We start from the raw sequence: 20,826 nt of genomic DNA, 5'->3' as shown, positions 1-20,826 counted from the left end.
GGTCTTTTCTGAAGGCTATTAGCAGTGCAGGAGAGAGTAATTTTCGTCAGGATCATGACTGCAAGGGAAGTTTTCCACCTCTCCCTCTCTCTCTCTGCACACTGTGGTCCAAATGCAAGCTGTCGGTTATTTGGCAATGTTATTGCTTTTGCATCGTGCCATTTGGAGCCCAAGATGTTAGCCCTGCAAAAGACATGTATCAATCTGCCATTGATACTAACTTCAGCTGACCTTCCGGCTGAAAGTAGTCACAACCTCAGAGCTGAGTTTGTGTGCAAGACTGCTAGGTTTCTTCCCATTACAGTGGTACCTCGGGTTAAGTACTTAATTCGTTCCGGAGGTCTGTTCTTGACCTGAAACTGTTCTTAACCTGAAGCACCACTTTAGCTAATGGGGCCTCCTGCTGCCACCGCGCCGCTGGAGCACGATTTCTGTTCTCATCCTGAAGCAAAGTTCTTAACCCGAGGTACTATTTCTGGGTTAGCGGAGTCTGTAACCTGAAGCGTATGTAACCTGAAGCATCTGTAACCCGAGGTACCACTGTACAGTACATTTCTGCCCATAACACTTTACTGCTGTCTCGTTTGGGATACAATTTGGAATACTCAGCACCAAGCCTCCCATGAGGTTGGCCACTCTTCAACTTCCCATGATGTTTTTGGTAGCGTCTTAGTGGAGGAGAGGGCTTCTTCCTATCTAGGGATGTATCTTGCTCCCATTGAATCGGGGATAATCTGGAAGTGAATCAGATTGTTGCGTATGGAAATGCATGCATGCAACTAAAATGCTATGTTTACTGAATTACATGCAAATCAAGGGGAAAATTAAGAGAAATCATTTCTTCCTTTAGAGCACCCTTTCTCAACCTGTGGGTCCCCAGATGTTGTTGAACTACAACTCCCATCACCCCTAGCTAGCAAGGCCAGAGCTCAGGAATGATGGGAGTTGTAGTCCAACAACATCTGGGGACCCACAGGTTGAGAACTGCTGCTTTAGAGGAAAATGTGATCACTGGTTCTTCCTTATTTGGTGTACTTGATACAGTGCTTTCCTACTTTCCCCCCCAGGTAAAAAAGCTCCAATCCTCTTTCGGAAAGATATGATTGAATTGATGAAGGAAGGCTCAGTTGTTGTAGACCTAGCTGCTGAAGCTGGGGGAAACATTGAAACTACAAAGCCAGGAGAACTCTATATTCACAAGGTACTGGTTTCTTAGTAGCCACCAGATATTCTTAGTAGCCGCTTTCAGAAGCAGCCTTTGTAGGTGGAGTAAGTCAGGGCCCTACCCATACATGCCAGTCTTGTCTACAGCTCTTCAGGGTTTCTGATGGGACATTCTCATCTGTACCTGGAGATGAACCCTAGGTCCTATTGTATGCAAAGCAAATGGTATACCATTGAGCTGTGACCCTTCCCATTCGTTTGGCAAAATCAACATTTAGTACCATGTTCTTAGATGCTGATGTCTAGGAATGGTTCCCCCCCCCCCTAACTTTGACTTCAGGAGTTGTATCTCAGCTTGCTTAATCATGAAGCCATATTTTTGGTATCTCCAGGGAATTACACACATAGGTTATACGGACCTTCCCAGCAGAATGGCCACCCAAGCCAGCACGTTGTATTCCAATAACATCACCAAGCTCCTGAAGGCCATCAGCCCGGACAAGGAGAAGTTCTTCCTTGACATAAAGGATGAATTTGACTATGGTACCCTGGACCATGTTGTAAGAGGAACAGTGGTAATGAAGGTAAGCTAATCTATGTTATTTTTTAAATTGGGAGTCCAAGCCTCAGCCTGCTTTTCTTTTTTCTTTTCTACAACCTGAATTGAAGCACCTGTATGTTTTGAATGTTTTGAAATTCCCCTGGATAATCTGTCATCAATGTGCAAGGAGGGTAGTATTATTTGTGTTCAACTGCACTATACATGCATTACTTAATCCTGGGGGTACATCCATCAGTTTAGCCTTTTTTGGCTTCAAATGAACCAAGCATGTTGAATGGAACTAAACAGTGCATTCAGATGCACATAATGTTATCCAGATATGATATCTGGCTATTCCTTTGTTAATTGTTGTTTGTTAAAAATGCTTTGTTAAAAATACACACACACCAATCAGCAGATAAGATTTGCTTGAGAACCACTTTGTCAAGGCAGGAGAGGATCGTAGGTCCATACCTTTGTTGACACTTCCCGGAAGAGTGCTGCAAATCCCATAGTCACAGACACCTCTTACTCCTTTTGCCTCTGGATTTAAGAACTGGCAGGCTAAATCATGTCTCTGGGCAGTGGGGGGGGGGTCCACTTTAGCCCAAAAGATTGCAAATTCTCTGATCCGTTGGATAAAACCACAACTGCTTTTTCTCAGGACGGAAAAGTGATTTTTCCAGCACCACCTCCCAAGAACATTCCTCAGGCAGCGCCTGTGAAGCAGAAGACTGTGGCAGAGCTGGAAGCAGAAAAAGCAGCCACCATTACACCCTTCAGGAAAACAATGACGACTGCCTCTGCATACACAGCAGGTGAGAAAGCAGCTGCCGTACTCTGGCCACTCCGTGGAACCTGCATCCAAAGATGTCCCAGGGCCTAATAATGTCCAGAAGTAAAGATGGATCTTGCTGTCAAATTATAGGGAGCCAGGTAGCTAATCTTCCCTCTTCCTCTCAGGTCATTCACTCTTGGCGAATCCTCTCAGGTGTGTGTGTGTGTGTGTGTGTGCATGTGCATATCAACTGTGGCTTGCATTCCTGCAGCCCCCAACCTCAGTTGATCCATACAGCGAGCTGAGAAGGGGAGGCATTATTGTCCCCACTCCATTCAAATGATCAATTTTGTGACTTGGTGTGTGTGAATGATTTACATCCCTATCGGGTAAATGGGCTCTGCTCACCCCAGCCCTCTTATTTTTTTGCCACTGCCAAAATTGGTGGAGGTAGAATAACTGTGTGTGTGTGTGTGTGTGTGTGCGCGCGCGCATACATACATATAGAGCTTTCCGAACCATCATGCTATTTAATCCATTCTGGGCCTTTAAGCGGGAGAAGGAGAGAGATGAAATGTACATTGCCAGAAAATATCAGAAGCGAGGTCTAGCTTTGCTAGTACTTCCCATGGATCATGTGCTATTTAGGCAGCCTGAAAATGCTAGAAAAATTTCTTTGAGAAAAATGAATGACTTAGCCATCTTTATAGGACTAGCTGTCTTAGCCACCTTAGACTCCTTGGAGGAATGTGTGGGGGACAAATTTAATAAACGAACACAACTATAGAAAGAAAGGGAGGCTGTATTTTGTCAGTTGCCATGAAATATACCAACTTACCATGAAATATACCATATGTTTTCATTCATTGCAGGACTTAATGCTCTCTTGTCTTGCAGGACTCAGTACCTTGCTCGGATTGGGTGTTGCCGCTCCAAATTCAGCTTTCACTCAGATGGTGACAACATTTGGCTTGGCTGGGATTGTTGGGTACCACACGGTATGGGGTGTGACGCCTGCACTCCACTCGCCACTCATGTCTGTGACGAACGCCATCTCAGGTAAAACAAATGACCGCTTTTTTTGGTTTTGACCCTGACATTTCTCTGAGGGGTGTCACTTAGAAGTGTAAATGACACCAAACATACCTGTGTCTGGAAATGTGTGTCATATAGGTGCCCTCAACCGACAGCCAGAGGATTCGTTGCAGCTCCCTCTTTGCGGGGTAAACGTTGCTGTCACATAATGTGTTCACAAGCCTAAAATGTGGGTTTCAGGTATGGTTACCAAAAAATAAGTAAAGCCAACTAAAAGTATTGTTGGGACACAAGGTATTACAGACTAGAGTCCTAGAGTCTGTTTCATCACATGTACAATTTGCCTGGAAATCAGTAGGTTTATGCACAGCGGAGCCAGGTTTTATGCAGTGATTAACAAAATGCAAGATAATCAAATGGAATTAATTATGTCCATCTTAGTTCTCTTGGAACCCAAGAATGGGCTAACGTTTGCAACATCAGCCATATAAAACCCTGGCTTAGCCAAAAGGGTCTTGTAGAGTCCACTTCAAAGTGCTGAACACTTCTGCAAAGCGCTCTGCATCAGGTGATTGATGAGATAACTATCTGGCCAAATCCAGTTTCCGGCCCTTATCTAGATACTTACCACTGTCATAATTTGGTAGGTGGTATCTAGCTGTATTGCTGGTGACATTAAGTGTACATTTGGCAGGGTGGTCCAATGCAGATTTGAAAGTATTATCTAGTTAAGATGCATTCAGATAGCACCTTATTCCATTTTCCCTGATAATTTTTGTGTTCTGTGTGATCTTTCACATAATGTAAAAGACACTTGTGGAAATCTAGTGAAAATTTAGCTCTCATTTCTCTGCTAACTGCTTCCAGCAAAAATACATTTTGCAACCCCGCTAACCTGGAAAATTATGGGGCAAAATTTGGTGCAGTATTCTGACAGATAGTCCTTTCCCACCATTTTCATGGGTGACTCATGGATGCAAAAAAGTACACATAAACACTAAAGGGTTTGTGTCTGGGTGGTGGTGAAATGTTCAATGATGTCCACTGTTGTGTCACACCAAACCTGCTGGTGTGAATGAAATTTAGTGCAATCTATCAATCAAAAACTCACAGTTCCATAAGGCAACAGTTAATGCACAATAGAAGGAATGTTAGAAACCAGAACAAGAGCATTGTAAACAGGAACACTAACATAACAATCTCCGTTGGTGTTCCTCACTTCTTGAATCAGAGGGAGGCATATATAACAACTGACATCAGTTTCCCCTGTTGTACAGGAACTTAAATGCTGTTTTCCACCCCACAGGGTTGACAGCTGTTGGCGGATTGGCACTGATGGGGGGACACTATCTCCCTGATAATGTGCCTCAAAGCCTTGCTGTTCTTGCTGCTTTTGTGTCCTCTATCAACATTGCAGGTATGGACTATCTTTTGGGTTTCTTGCTTGTTGTCTTTAGGAATGTTGAACCAAAACAGTGATGTCACGAATTACAATGGCCAAGACGTATGGTATGCTTGTGTTTGTGATTGAGAGAAACCAGTGAAATACGTTTCTGACCGATTGCTGTGATCCTCTAGTTATTTGTTCACGAGAAACCTGAGTCCTTAAGCTTGTGCAGTGGCAACAAGATCCATCACAGGTCCTAACGTCACCATGCTATAGAGGAAGGACCATATAGCTCAGGGGCAGAATGTTTGCCTTGCATGTTTGCCTTGCATGCAGGTCTCAGGTTCAATCACTGATATCTCCAGGTAGGGCTGGGAGAGGCTTCCTGTCTGAAACTCTGGAGAGCCATTGACTGTCCATGTAGACAATACTGAGCTAAATGGACCAATGGGTATAACTCGGTACGGTATAAGCAACTTCCTCAGTGAGCTGAGGCCATGATGAGGATGACTTTGCCAGTGTTGGAGAGCTTTTCCATGAACTGCCTTAGACTGAGCCAGACCCTTGGTCCATGTAGCTCAGCATTGTCTACACTGACTGGCAGCAGATCTCAAAGGTTTCAGGTAGGAGTTTCTCCCAGCCGTACCTGGTGGGGATTGAACCTAGGACCTTCTGCATGCAAAGCAGATGCTCTACCACTGAGCTGTCACCTTTCCATTCCAGGCCTGGCTTGCTCTGCTATTTATGCACAAGCTATCAGCAGCACTGTATTTCTCCCCTGCTCCAACAGATATACACTGAGATCCTCTTGGACGTCTGGTTTTGTTATGTGTTGATACCATGCCGCTCACATGGACCATGCCCCAGTCAGTGATAGCTAAACATCTGTTCTGGTTCTGGTTTCAGCCTCCCCCTCTTGCATGCATCATATAATAATTCACAATTGCATGAGGACAAACCTATCAGGAGCTGGAGTCAAGCGTAGGTCAGTAATAAAAAAACACAGTGCCGGTGAAGTTAACTCTTCACTCAAGAGACCAAAACAGCTCAGGTCTAGTGATCCCAGCAACTCTTCCCTGTATGTCTTACCCCAATGCAGCAGTTATGAGGACTGAAGGTCCTCGCTTTCCCACAGCTGCCTGACCCCTCCTCTCAGGGTTTTTCCCAAGCAGTCGTAGACTGTGTCTGCGCACAACCAATCTCTCCTCTGCCCTTTTCATTTCTCTCTGTGTTCTGGGTGAACAGGGGTTGAGGGAAGCTGGTCACAGCAAGAGGGGAGACTCCCTGGATTCTTCAACAGCTGGCCTCTGTCTCCTGTGCCCGCTTCTGCCTCTGAGTCTGGTCTGCCCTCTGCTGCAGACTCTTCCTGCTCACTCAACCCTGTTGCCTTCACCTTCCGACACCTCCCCCCCCGTCTGCCCCTTCTTCCCTCTCTGATCACTCATCATCATCCCACCACCAATCCCTGGGCTCTGAGCCATCTTCCCTTGGGGGGGGGGGGAGTTCCTCAGCTGGTGCCTCTCCCCACTCCTCTGCATCCAGCCACTCCACTCCAGCACCCTAGGAGAGGCTGAGAGTCTATTATTAAATGGAGACTTAAACTTCAGAACAATTGCCCATGCTCCTAGCATTCAATAATACCATTATGCTGCTTTCGAAATCTAAATATTCTTTTCTTTTCTTTATGGGAAAGGTGGTTTCCTAGTCACGCAGAGGATGCTGGATATGTTCAAGCGCCCCACTGATCCCCCTGAATACAATTACTTGTACCTGTTGCCTGCTGGCACTTTTATAGGAGGATATGCAGCAGCTCTCCATAGCGGGTATAACATTGAACAGGTAAGAAGATCTCTTGGGGACCCAGGGTACCATTTTCTTTCGTTGCAAACAGAAAATGCAAATTGGCAGTTTTGGGGGGCATATTACAGACTGCACGCACACCCCTCTCCCCCCCATCAACATCTAGGAACGGTAGTTTTTAAATGGTGCTGAGAATTGTATCTCTTTGAGAGGTGTAAAGTACAGTTCCCAAGATTATTTCTGCATGTGTGTGCTTTAAATGCATGCTGCGTGAGGCTGAATTCTATCTACCTAAGAGAGTCGTCATCCCCCCATTTTTTTTATTTTTATTTTTTTGCTGCAGCTTGCCCCAATTCTTCTGTGGTGAAAACACTGCAGAACATTTGGGAATGGCACATGATAATGCAAACAAATTGCTAATGCAGAGAAGATGAGGGTTCTTAAACCCCCATTCTAAGTAAAGTATAGGACCCACATATTTTGGTTTGGCTTAGTAGGCAGCCATGGCTTGCTGTCTCCACCAAGTCCTAAGAAGAATCCTTTAGCTTGCACAGTGGAAGGGCAAAGTGGATATTTGTCACTTGGCTTCAGAGAGAGGCAGAAGCAAGCAGGAAAAAACGTGCATTTCTTCTGCCTTCTCTGAGGCTCCCAGCCCAAAGCAAGAACCGGAGGACTTCAGGGGAGATAAGATCTGTTCTTATACTTGGCACAGTGAAGAATGCCGTTCCCCAACCAAATTCATTGCAGCTCGTGCCAGAATGCCCCAGTTGTGCCAACGTATTTAGTAATCCTGCAGTTGTTCCATATAATTGCAGTGAGTGCAATATATCATTCTTTGCAGGAAATTAGGTGCTTTGGCATGCAGCATTCCTGGTTCTGTTTGGTATACACAAACAGTCCTGGTTTACTCTCCTTTTACTCTCCTTCCAAGAATGTCTTTGGATTTGAAGCCTGTGGATGAGGCCTGTAATACCCTCTAACCCTTTATTTTTTTTGGTACAGTGTGCTTTATATGTTCTTTCAAAAACTCTTATTATTATTATTTTCACTTCTTTAGATGATCTACCTGGGTTCAGGCTTGTGCTGTGTCGGTGCTCTGGCTGGCCTCTCCACCCAAGGAACAGCTCGGCTTGGCAATGCTTTGGGCATGATAGGTGTTGCCGGGGGCATGGCAGCTACTCTTGGAGGCCTAAAACCATCCCCTGAGCTGCTGGCGCAGATGTCGGGCGCAATGGCTCTTGGTGGCACCATAGGTGAGTGCAGAGCTAAAACACCACCTGGTTTGAGGAAAAACTCTGAACGCAGGACAGTGTCTCTTTTTGCAGTTGAGCCTACCGCAGGTGATGACATTTTTTTCCAGTCAGGTGTCTTCATGCTTTAGAGACGTGGGGAAACTTGTTTTCTTTTTAGCAGATAAAGCAGGGTGGAAAACTGTTTTCAGCCCACAGTGGTGAGTGGGGGCCATGGGCAAAAGGTGGGGGGGGAGATGTAAATTTTGTGATTATAGTGGTACCTCAGGTTACAGACGCTTCAGGTTACAGACTCTGCTAACCTAGAAATAGCACCTCAGGTTCTGTTCAGGATGAGAACAGAAATGGCATGACGTCAGCGTGAGGCCCCAATAGCTAAAGTGGTACCTCAGGTTAAGAACAGTTTCAGGTTAAGAACGGACATTCAGAACGAATTAAGTTCTTAACGCGAGGTACCACTGTACACAGTAGGCGGCGGCTGTTTCTGGTTGTCCAGCAGGGCCCACCAGCAGAGGATATGGGGCCTACTAGAACCCCCTCATGCTTTGAGCTGGCCCCAACCTTCACAATACTTTGAGATGTGTTCCTTATATTTCTTTATAGTTCTTCAGCTCATTTTGAGCATATTACACTAATCCTGGCCTGACTGCACCTGCTGTCAGTTAGTTTTTGGAGCCAGTTCAAAGTGCTGGGTTTGACCTATAAAGCCTTAAATGGCTCAGGGCCACAATACCTCAAGAACCTTCTTTCCCCATATGAACTGACATGGACCCTGAGGTCATCATCTGAGGCCCTTCTTCATGTACCTCTTCCACAAGAGGTCCGGAGGGCAGCAACACGGGAACAGGCCTTTTCTGTGGTGGTTCCCCATTTGTGGAATGCACTCCCTAGGGAGGCTTGCCTGGTGCCTTCATTAAGTATTTCTTAGACACCAGGGGAAAACATTTCTCTATAACTAGGCCTTTGAAAAGTTGTGTAGTCTTTTAAATGTGCTTGTGGGAGGGGGGTTATTGATTCGTTTTTACCATTTTATTATGTATTTTGTGTTCTCATTTTGTATTTTTATGTTGTGAACTGTGCAGTGATATTTGGATGAACGGTGGTATGCAGATCAAACAAACAACATGCTTTATATGCTCTGTCAAGACAAGCAAGAGCCATCATCAGAGTTAAAGGACACAGTCCATGAAATTGTAGAGGTGTTTGAAGTCAGGAGTAGAAAATAACTGGGGAAAAAAGCTCCTTAGTTTCTTGGATAATAGGTGCTGACTTTGCTTAAATCAGGTATGATGCCCTCCAGATGTTTTTGGACTACAGCTCCCATCATCCCTGACAATTGGCCACACTGGCTGAGGCTGATGGGACTTGCAGCCCAACACCTGGATGGGACTATGTTGGCTGTTACTGGCCTTCTTGCAGTTGTGTCCAGCACTTCCTATATTATTATTATTTTTAGGCTTGAAATGCAAACCAGAGACTGTACATTTGTGCTAATGCTGAAGAAGCTTTTGTATTGTAGTGCATGCTGTCTCTAGCTTAGATGTTCCTGCATTGAGGGACAGCTTCCTCATTACACACCACAGCATCTGATGGTTTACTACTTTTGTCTTGACAGGCCTGACAATTGCCAAACGTATCCAGATTTCGGATTTACCTCAGTTAGTGGCTGCTTTCCACAGCTTGGTTGGCCTGGCTGCTGTCCTCACCTGCATTGCTGAGTACATGATTGAGTATCCTCACTTTGATACTGATGCAGCTGCAAACCTCACCAAGATTGTGGCCTACCTTGGCACATATATTGGAGGTGTAACCTTCAGCGGCTCTCTCGTCGCTTATGGAAAGCTCCAAGGTAAATTTGCTTCTCTTCCTTTCCCTTCCCTTCCTGTCCCTTGGCATATTCTATCCATCTTTGTACTCGTGATTGCATACTCTTTGGTATGCATGTATGCATACCAATCCTCTTTGGTTTGGTTTTGGCTCAGGTGGTAAGCCTGTGTCCTGTATCCATATCAGACTGCAGGTGTAGATTCAAGTTGATCGAATACATTTTCACATATAAGAGATTCACTTGCAAATAGAAAGCTAACATGTATGGCTGTGATAGAGCCATTCTTCCTGACATCTAGGGCAGGGCTGGGGAACCTGCAATCTTCCAGATGTTGTTGGACCATAACTCGCATCATTTCTCACCATTGTTTGTACTTTCTGGAACAGATAGGGGTTGGCGCCCGGCAACATCTGGGGGGGCCACAGGTTCCCCAACCCTGCTGTAGAGATTTACCAGCTGCTGAATCAGGGCCTGGTTGTTGCCAGTCCAGCAATTCTTGGTTGACCCACACAGCAGCTTCTGATTCTTTGCCTGAGGTGCCTTTCTCATGGGAGCCTGGAATAATAAACTGCTGGGACATAACATCTGAAGTGGAAAGCCTGCTTTTATACACAGAGCCTCCTTACACAATACATTTTCTCGGTGATCTGGGTTTTAAGTTTTGCAGATAGCTTGTGTGTTTAGTGGATGCACCCTGCTTCAGACATTATGCCCCAACATTGCAATGGAGGGGGTGAGAGCAGCCTTAGATTTGGGGGGATGGGTCTAAAGAATTGGCACATTCTTGGCCCTTTCATGCAATTACACCGCAGGTAACCCTCATGTTATCTTGTTTTCTGGGAGATGTACCGTGGGCTGTGGCTATTACTTCATGTCCCACCTATGAACTTTCCATGACACATAGGTGTCCATACTTGGAAGCAGAATGTCATACTAGATGGACCATAGGTCTGATCAATCAAAGCAATTCTTATGCTCATTGTTTGAAGTATATAATTGGAAGATGTTATGGACTAGGTGTGGAGAACAATTGGGCCTCCAGGTGTTGCTGAACTGCACCTCCCATCATCCCTGGCCATTGGCCATGCTTGCTAGGGCTGATGGGAGTTGTAGTTCAGCAATGTTACCCACACCCATTTCAGGCCTAGTATTTTATTGCTTCTGGAACCCTATTGAAGAAAACAGCTTCTATACCAGCTTCCTGTTGATGCTGCCCATGGAAGATGGGGTTGATATTGGGCCAACAGTTGTGTAGAGCAGATGGAAATAGAAAAGGAACTTGATATTGGGTCTGTGGGCTTCTGCCTCCTCCTAAAGCTGCTGATTTTCTAAAGCTGTCAATTCTAGGAATTGAAAGATTTCCTTCCTTATTTGCTTACTGCAGGTATCCTGAATTCTGCCCCCCTCCTCTTACCAGGCCGGCACTTACTGAATGCCGGCTTACTCACTGCAAGTGTGGGAGGAATGATTCCCTACATGATCGATCCTAGTTACACAACTGGACTGACCTGTTTAGGGTCAGTGTCTGCTCTATCTGCTGTTATGGTAAGCATGGGATTTGAAGGGGGTGATTTGGAATGCTGTGCTAGTGAAAATGCCAAACTGTAAACTCTGATGCAGAACAAACACATTTGTTACTAGGCATGCTGAACTCCTACAAAGCTGAAGTAAGGTAGCGGTTATAAGCCAGCTAGTTGTATGGGTATGGAGAACCCTAAAGTTTCCAGACAGAGCAATGCAAAGAAATCAGTGTCGTATCTTTTTATTCCACAGTTTAGCCACCTGTGCTCCTTGACCTAATTTGATGTGAAGGTGGGAGAAATGAAATAGGGAAGGGAGGGAGTGGACCCAATCTTTTTGGGCTTTGACTCCACCCACTGTGATGTGTGACCCCCAGAAGATTACCTCTGAGGGAATGCAGACCTTGACAAAAAAAAGGGCTGTCCACCCATTCTTCTGTTTTTTTAGAACAACATTTGTTGGCTTAAAGCATGGGTAGGCAAACTAAGGCCCAGGGGCCGGAAATCCGGCCCGCAGATGGTCCGGGAATCAGTGTGTTTTTACATGAGTAGAATGTGTCCTTTTCTTTAAAATGCATCTCTGGATCATTTGTGGGGCATAGAAATTCATTCATATCCCCTCCCAATATAATCCTGCCCCCCCACAAGGTCTGAGGGCCAGTGGACCAGCCCGCTGCTGAAAAGGTTTGCCGACCCCTGGCTTAAAGAGTACACAAAGTTTACACGTGACTAGTAAAAGTGAAGTTAATGGATAGTCAGCAAATAATAAGTAGAATTGCATAACAGTTATTAAAACAATGGTTTGGTCTTGGCATGGTGTTTCAGTGACCTTCGTGAATAATTTAGATACGCTTGAAAAGGAGAGGGCTGTGGAGATCATTCAGAATTGTTTTGAGCAGAATTGATATGCCAGTCTGCTTTTCATTTATTGGTTTCATTTCCATTCCACAGGGCGTCACTTTAACAGCAGCCATAGGCGGGGCTGACATGCCCGTCGTCATTACTGTACTGAACAGCTATTCTGGCTGGGCACTCTGTGCTGAAGGATTCCTGCTCAACAACAACTTGCTAACAATTGTGGGCGCACTTATTGGCTCTTCTGGTGCCATCCTGTCTTATATCATGTGTGTGGTAAGGAAAACGTAGACATGTGCTTTCTCCTGTCAACCCACTGAGAAGACTGAATAATTCTTTGTGTGTGTGTATGTGGAAAAGTTTTGTGTTGTAACTTCAGTCTTTGTGCTTTTAACTTGTTCATTCATGTCATTTTCCACCCACCCTGGTTTCTCCCCATGGCTCTTTTTCTTTTGTAGCTGTTTGCCCAGTGCAGAGTACTGATTCTGTCTTTTAAATCCTTAAAGCACATTATATCCTTAAAGCTCTGAAGCCAGGACTCATGGACATGGTATTTATACTGATGTAGTATGCCATGCATTTGAATCTGTTCCTTAGTTGCTAGGCATGCAGCCAGGGTGATTTCTCCTTATTTATTTTTGCTTGGCTAACTTTTCGTTACTTAAAATGTTACACATCGATGTACTGTTCACAGAAACTCCAAACATATTCTGTTTCACTTAGGGAGAGAACTAAAATGACTCTGCTTGCAACCTGCAGTTTTTTATTTTATTTTAAGTAACATTAAGGGTATAACTTGGATGGCCACTGCGTGGCAGCAAATCTGCATGAATGAATCACTAATGCATCTGGAACTTCTTGTAGACATTAAATTGTACTGGTGGCTTATACTGTACTGCAAGACTGTTAGCTCTTTCTCACCCCCTTCCTGTTTTTTGTTTTTTTAAATTAATAGGGGGTTAGCATTGTTTCCAGTTCATCTCCAACTTTTTCATGTTTCCTAGTCCATGATGTTATTTGTCTCCTTGTATCTTCCAACGACCTGAACTTTGTTACCGTTTGTGCCTTTGGGAAAGACTCATGTTTGATATTGCATCATGGTGTCACTTTGAGGCTTGGACAACTATCGGAAATAAAAACTTGGAGAAAGCCACAGAGGGAGAACTTAATTTTTTTAAAAAAAAATGCTGAAGTTTTTCTTCACAAAACTATATTTGTTGCATTTGATTTTTAAAAGACAACTTGTTTAAAGCATTCAGGGTTTTTGTTTTCGCCTCCCCTAGGCCATGAATCGCTCTCTTGCTAATGTGATCCTTGGTGGATATGGGACTACTTCGACAGCTGGTGGGAAACCCATGGAAATAACCGGCACGCATACAGAAGTGAATGTGGACAGCGCCGTTGACATGATAAAGGAAGCCAACAACATCATCATCACTCCTGGTAAAACTGAAGCTGCTGTTCAAGACTACTGCTTTTGTAGCCTGTGCCATGAGACCCAGATTCTGTGTGATGAACAGTATCCATAAATTAAGAACATTTGCTCTGCTACAGTAATACAAATTGTGGAAGACAATGGCCAAGCCAATACTGTTACCAACCTAACTTCATATCCACACCTAGTGCCTAGTGCCTTATTAAAATGAAACAACAACAACAACATATACAGTGGTACCTCGGGTTACATACGCTTCAGGTTACATACGCTTCAGGTTACAGACTCCGCTAACCCAGAAATAGTACCTCGGGTTAAGAACTTTGCTTCAGGATGAGAACAGAAATCGTGCAGCAGCGGCGCAGCGGCAGCAGGAGGCCCCATTAACTAAAGTGGTGGTTCAGGTTAAGAACAGTTTTAGGTTAAGAACGGACCTCTGGAACGAATTAAGTATTTAACCCAAGGTACCACTGTAATTTATTATTTATACCCCACCCACTTTAGGCTGCTTCCAACAGAATATTAAAAACATGCTAAAACACCAATCCTTTAAAACTTCCCTAAACAGGGCTGCCTTCAGATGCCTTCTAAAGGTCAGATAGTTGCATTTCCATGAATAAATAATCTTAAGTGTTTGTCTTCTCTCCCTATCATTCCTTGTATTACTTGCTGCATTCAGGCAATACCCCCACCATACATTTCAAGCACATGGCTTCCCTCAAAGAACCCAGGGAACTGTAGTTTGTCAAAAGTGTCAAAAGTGATGGGAATTTTAGCCTGGGTGTCATAAATTATACTCCCGGTTAGCAGCAGTATCCACTGTTATTGGGGCCGATCATTTCATTATCACCTGTACTAAAACAAAAACCCTAACCATCACATAATAGAAGCTTCTCTGGTTGAAGATTGGATACATGGGAAAGTAAAGACAACCAGCATGGTTAATTTAGTTTGTGTGTTTCTCTCCCTGTCCATCAGTTAACCCGGCAAATGTGTGAGGCATTGGTAAAGCACTTCACAGCATCTGGGCTTTTCTTCTCCTCCACAGGTTATGGTCTTTGTGCAGCAAAGGCTCAATATCCAATTGCTGACTTAGTGAAAATGCTGAAGGAACAAGGCAAGCATGTTAGGTGAGTATTTTTTGGCTGGGAAGGGAAATAATGCACAGAGGACAGGTGGTTTTATTGTTTTGAAAACCACAAAGAGGTATTGATGATTAAGCAGCCTCATTGAGACGATTGTTTTGTCAGCTGAAGAACCCTTGCCGTTCTGCGTGCAGTTCCTTCACTTCTTCCTCACAGAAGCCAGGAAATGAGGCAATATTCAGTTAACCATTGTTTCCTGTTAATATTGGAACCAGGGAACTGTGGTCAGTGGCTTCCTGACAAGTGAAGGCATGAAGCCGAATTTACACCATGGTTTCATACTCTACCCTGTTTGGGAGCTGTTCATAGTTTGTTGAAGACTCCCTGGCTTGTTTCCCATTCATGCAGGGTAGCATCAAAGCAGCTGTACGTTGGGCCATGAGTCTTGTTCATATTTTGGCTTATTAAGCCAAGATGTAACCATCCAAATGTAGATACTTTGTTAGGGGAACATCTCTCTCCTTCAGTATCTTATCTATACATAAACACACAAACACACACAAGCTTTTTTTTAGCGGTAGCATCTGCTTTGACATTTTGTTTTGTTGTTTACAAGCAAGTGGCATGGAAATTTTATGAAATAAATATATCCTAGAGCCCACTATTTTGAAGTAAGTCAAGAGTTTAAAGAAAATCAGTTAATAATAATAATTGTTATTTATTTATTTATTTATACCCGCCCTTCCTGGTTCAGAAAACCGGGCTCAGGGCAGTTAACAACAAATTTAAAACACTTAATTGTAAAAGCAGCATAAAATACAGTATAAAAACATGAATAACAATAAAATTCAAAATTCAGAAATCAATTTGGGGAAAATCCATCTAATAAGCATTAGATAGTCACCAGGGCTAGCTGGCTGAATTAGTCGTACTTGGGCCAGCAAGGCGGCCAGGGGAGAATTAGCTGTGGGGTCTCAGAGCAGGTAATCTTCATAAAAGAGGAGGGGGAGGGAAGAGAAGTGAAATAAAAGATCAGGCTGAATTCAAATTAAAGGCCAGGTGGAATAGCTCTGTCTTACAGGCCCGATGTAAGGAGGTTAAATCCTGAAGGGATTAAGGCTATTTTCTACTACCCAATGTTTGTTTGTTTATAATATGAACATGTGCATCCTATGTTGTAAATTGGGGTTCTAAGCCCAATTTGAGGTGCTGGTATTCACCTGTAGAACCAGTGCATTTCCCCTGGGGGTACTCAGGGGTACACAGTACTGGCACGCCAAAGCACTGGTTAAAAGTGTGGCACTTAACTGTAACAACTTCATGGTGAGTACCGGCACATTTTTTTCTAGAAGAAAAGCACTGTGTAGAACCAGAAATAACTTGGGACCAAGTTATCTAACTTCACCATTCAGCCTTGCAGCTCCTTGTATGCCTGCTCCCAAGCGAGATAAAATATATAGGCAGATGTGAGAGGAACTTTCTGGTGGTAGCTCCACAACTATGGAACTTTCTCTAGGGCAGTGTTTCCCAACCACTGTTCCGCGGCACACTAGTGTGCCGCGAGATGTTGCCTGGTGTGCCGCGGGAAAAATTAAAAAATTCGAAAGATAGCTTCATATCCGGAGAGGCGGCCTTCAGGCGAGTTTTAATTTTAATTTTCCTTCTCCCACTTAATGCCCCACACTCGCCTGAGCAGCTTGCAGTCCTCGGTAACCACGGCGACCCGAGGGAGGGGAGGGAACAGGGAAGTCGAGGGCGGCGGCGAGCCGCGATGACGTCAGTGGGCCGCGCCGCCTCACCCTGGCACGGTGTGAGAGCCCCGGCTAGTGGCGCGAGCTTCGGAATAAGTGGGATCCGCGTGCGCGAGACCGAGTTCGCGGGTAAGGAGCTCAGCCCTGGGCAGGAGGAAGCGGGGCCGCGCGTGCGGGCCACATCCCCACAGAGAGCGAGCCTCCCCCGGCCCACCACTCTGGGCAGGTCCACTCGCATGAGGGGGCGGCGATGGCGACGGCCGGCAGCTTGCCTGCAATGCCATCCCTCGAGCAGGCGAGGAGCCCGGAGGCTACCAGATGCGAGTCCTCTTTCCCACCCTGCTCGGGAGTCCAGAGCACTTGGTCGCTTTCAGGATCTAGAGTGGAGAAGCGGGGCTTGTGTCTGGGCTGGACACATTGGGCTGCCTGTGCCACTCGACCTGCGGGGAGAAATCAGGGTGGGAGTCACGACCGTGAGGCAGGGCTGCCAAGTGTGGCAGAAGAGGACACGGCCGTCGCACCTGTCCTTAGGTAGGAGCTTCTTCCGTGTCGACCTGCTGCCCTAAAGTCTTGGCTTTTTGGCAGTTGGCACAGAAGGAAGGCAAGGGGGACGGGAAAAAATTGAAACTTACACTTTCGTGCGTCCCTCCCGGTGTGACGCTGTGCGCTGACGTCACGGGGCTGTAATGGTGGTGTGCCTCGAGATTTTTTTCATGAAACAAGTGTGCCTTTGCCCAAAAAAGGTTGGGAAACACTGCTCTAGGGTAGGATGCAAATTTCTCCTTCTCTGCTGGCCTTTCTCATCTATGCTAGATGGTTTTCTCACAAATGATTATATGGCCCTAGGGAGTTTTAAATTGGCGTATTTGAAGTCTAAGGCTTAGCTGGCTTGATCTTGGTTTGATTAGGCCTTCTATTATTAAAGTTGATTCTGTGGTTCTTAATTTCAGGAACAACACGATGGTTTTTGTAATCCTCTGCTTGTTTGTGGTGTGTGTATTAATACCGCATGGACGCTGCCTTCCATAGATAATCATTCGGAGTGGAGGGGCATGATGGCATTATTGTTGACCACTTTTTCATTTGGGTGAACGTGGGTTGATGCTTAAAATGCCAGAATTGCTTGTGCTGCCCATTGAATTCCTTTGAAATATGGAGCTGCTGTTGGATCTTCCAACAATTAATACAAAATGGGTTTTGCCGCTTCCAGAGAAGTGTAAATGTTGCCGTCATTTAGGGATAATTCTGACATTTCATTGATCATGTAGGGAATCACACCTCCCACACTTGCAGTGAGTAAGCCAGCATTCAGAAAGTGCCGGCCTGGTAAGAGGAGGGGGGCAGAATTCAGGATACCTGCAGTAAGTAAATAAGGAAGAAAGGAAGATCTAGAATTGGTAGCTTTAGAAAATCACCAGCTTTAGGAGGAGGCAGAAGCCCACAGACCCAATATCAAGTTCCTTTTCTATTTCCAGGTGTAGCATGACCATGCTTCTACTGTGTTCTAAGCCACAATCACTTCTTTATAACCCCAGGAGTGTGGCCCACCAACTTTTAACAAAACAGAGTGCTTGCTATTCTCTCTCTCTCTCTCTCTCTCTCTCTCTCTCTCTCTCTCTCTCTCCTCCACCCACCTTTTCTTTCCCTTTGGCTCCTGTGTGAGCTAGTGTTTCAGTCCCCACTCCCACCCCATTTTCTTTCTTTTTAAAAACTCAAAGCACTAAAGACTTTCCTTTCTGCATCAGCTCTGTACAGAATAAATGTGAATGGAGTAGATGATAGAGCCCATTTTGGCAAGCGTTTGCCACAGCGGTTACCTGAAGGGATTTATATGAAAGAAGTCTGTATTTACTGTTTGTGGCATGTTGGGTCTTTCATCACGTTCTGGTGCACCCATGGCGTTCATTGAGTGCAGCTGCTTGCCCCGCGCTTCCTGCCAGCCCCACAGAGCCTCAGGACAGCGCCGCGTCCCAGATGCGGTGGCATTGCCTGCACATCTGTGACAAATAAATGCCAGCACAGTCATGCAATGGTCATCAATGTATAATACCTGTGCTGCGCCAAGAAAAAATTGCATCTGTCATCCCGATGGCACGCCTGATGTCTGTGATTCAGAGACGCTGTGATTTTGGTGAGCCTTGCGCATAGCCATAACATGTTCCAGAAAAGGGAAAAAAAAACCTCAGAGATTGTGTAACATGTAATGTTAATACTGAGACTTGCGACTCAGAAGCGTAGGAGAGATTTTGGGAGGGAAACAGCATTTCCTAACATCACCATTTGACATAAGGTTTTCCTTTGCAGCCGGGTTGCATCTTTAACGTATTACTAAAACCAGGCAAAAAAAAATATGTGCCTGTAACATAAGTTCCTGCTGTTTTCTCCCTGTCTGTATCTTACTGCGTAATACAGTAAGTATCTGGGTGATGGATGTGCTGTGTTTCTCAAGGAAGCGTTTCCAAAGACATTTTCCCCCTTGGGTTGATTTTTGCCGGAAGCCTAATGGCTAAATAACTTTCAGGGAAAAACAGGAGCAGGCTCTTTCGATAAGCACTGGGTTCAAAGTGAGGTGGTAGCAAACTTCTGCCTGCACTGTTCTTTTATTTTGAGATGGTTGTTGCATTAGATGCTGGTATTAATTGAACGATGAAAGCAGAAAGCAGCCACCATCCACCAAGGTTGTGATCTTAAGAGCACAGTTGCTTGCAACCAAGTCCCATTGAAGTCACGGAAGTTTTTAACAAAGGAAAAGTGGAATTGGAATTGAAGTATCAGAAAATTACCCTTTAGTTGGGGATGCATCATTTCCAGCCTCGCTTTCCCGGAAGGGGAAGCAAATGGTATGTGACAAATAGAGAGCAGGCACACTGACTCCCAGCATCATCAGTCAAGGCAGCAACAAGCAAACACCCACTACCCACTACAGCCCTTGAAGATGTCCCAGAAACTCCAGCGGGTGCAGAATGCAGCAGCAAGGCTCCTCACAGGGTCTCTGCCATGGGAGCATATTCACCCAGTGCTTTTCCAGCTGCACTGGCTCCCGGTGGAGTACAGGGTCAGATTTAAGGTGCTGGTTTTGACCTTTAAAGCCCTTCACGGTCTAGGACCCTCGTACCTACGGGATCGCCTCTCCTGGTATGCCCCACAGAGAGCCTCAAGGTCCATAAACAGCAACACCCTAGTGGTCCTGGGCCCTAAGGAAGTTAGATTAGCTTCAACCAGAGCCAAGGCCTTTTCAACACTTGCTCCGGCCTGGTGGAACGCTCTGCCTCACTTGGAGCCAATTTGATTCCCTCCCCCTCTTTTTCCTTTTTCCTTTCTCCTCCTGTGATGAGGCTGCATTTTAATATTTTAATGTTTCAGTATTTTAAGTGTTGTATTTTAATCTTGTTTTTAAGTTGTATTCATTCAACTTGTTTTTATTATTGCTTGTTAGCCGCCCTGAGCCCGGCCTTGGCTGGGGAGAACGGGGTATAAATAAAAATCTTTATTATTATTACTTCTATTGTCACCCATGAGCTAGGGAAAAGAATCACATTGAACAAGGATGGGAAGGGGGTCATAGCATGTCTCCAACAACAGAAAAGGGGGTTTTCAAGTCTATTTGTGAGTTCTTAGAGGTGAACTGTTGAAGGCATTGTACTGTGAATCCCAAGTAGGGAGAGCACTGTTGTGGTCATGTCCCATTTTCAGGCTTCACACAGGCATCTGCCTGGCCACTGTGAGAACATGATGCTGGACTAGATGAGCTTTTGACCCCATTCAGCAGGACTCTTCTGATGTATTATGGCTACTGGGGTAAACAAGTTGCCCAACTAGATTGGCTTTTTGACCTGATTCAACAGGGCAGCTCTGGCATTTTTACAAAGGAAAGTGTGCTCTGCATCTGCTCCAAGTTGTTCATTCCCAGGGCCTATGTCGTTCTTCAGAACCAGATTCTTGATCCCATCTCAGGCTTTTATTGAGCCCTTGGTAGGGAGCAATATTTCATGCAATTCCTGGTTCTATAAGGCAGGCCACTGTTTCCATTTTTGCAGACTGGGAATTCTGGTGTGAGCAACACCATCGTTCATCCGTTCCACTGCATGCATGGGAGTTGGGATTTGAACCCAAGTCTCTATGGAACCATGCTGACTTTTGTTGGCTCTGCACCATTAATATATTAGGGCGCTGATGGCTCCTTTTTTTAGTTTACAGTACCCTTTAGGATTCTTTTAAATAGTCTGTGTAAACTATTTTCACTCAATTTAATGTTCTTCACAATATGTTATATGTCTTGTTTGAAACACTGAAACGTTTCATTAATTCAGCCTACTAAATGCCACTTCTAGAATTTAGAATTCATGTAACGTTGAGAACAGGTGAACAAGTATTATCCCAAACAGTATTCCCCCCCC

At 45.0% G+C, this 20,826-nt stretch overlaps 2 protein-coding genes across 6 annotated transcripts in view; one reads left to right on the top strand and one right to left on the bottom strand.

Moving 5' to 3' along the window:
* The window catches only part of LOC310688916 (uncharacterized protein C5orf34 homolog), a 429,478-nt gene that overhangs the window by 63,765 nt on the left and 344,887 nt on the right, over positions 1 to 20,826 (bottom strand). The gene's annotated exons all lie outside the window — the stretch shown is intronic.
* The window catches only part of NNT (nicotinamide nucleotide transhydrogenase), a 55,898-nt gene that overhangs the window by 22,113 nt on the left and 12,959 nt on the right, over positions 1 to 20,826 (top strand). For all 5 annotated transcript variants that reach the window (XR_014517235.1, XM_083465781.1, XM_083465779.1 and 2 more), the window contains exons 8-19: positions 1,068 to 1,201; positions 1,557 to 1,748; positions 2,370 to 2,523; positions 3,381 to 3,542; positions 4,825 to 4,935; positions 6,599 to 6,744; positions 7,763 to 7,958; positions 9,571 to 9,804; positions 11,168 to 11,328; positions 12,255 to 12,434; positions 13,442 to 13,601; positions 14,642 to 14,723. Coding sequence is in view for 4 of the 5 variants with exons in the window: in XM_083465781.1 (XP_083321907.1) it covers positions 1,068 to 1,201; positions 1,557 to 1,748; positions 2,370 to 2,523; positions 3,381 to 3,542; positions 4,825 to 4,935; positions 6,599 to 6,744; positions 7,763 to 7,958; positions 9,571 to 9,804; positions 11,168 to 11,328; positions 12,255 to 12,434; positions 13,442 to 13,601; positions 14,642 to 14,723 (1,912 nt within the window). In the remaining variant the exon portion in view is untranslated. The remainder of the gene's footprint in view (positions 1 to 1,067; positions 1,202 to 1,556; positions 1,749 to 2,369; positions 2,524 to 3,380; positions 3,543 to 4,824; positions 4,936 to 6,598; positions 6,745 to 7,762; positions 7,959 to 9,570; positions 9,805 to 11,167; positions 11,329 to 12,254; positions 12,435 to 13,441; positions 13,602 to 14,641; positions 14,724 to 20,826) is intronic.

This window comes from Podarcis liolepis, assembly GCF_965112155.1.
Source record: "Podarcis liolepis genome assembly, chromosome: 11".
Classification (NCBI taxonomy): Eukaryota; Metazoa; Chordata; class Lepidosauria; order Squamata; family Lacertidae; genus Podarcis; species Podarcis liolepis.
This window is presented reverse-complemented; position numbering and strand designations above follow the sequence as displayed.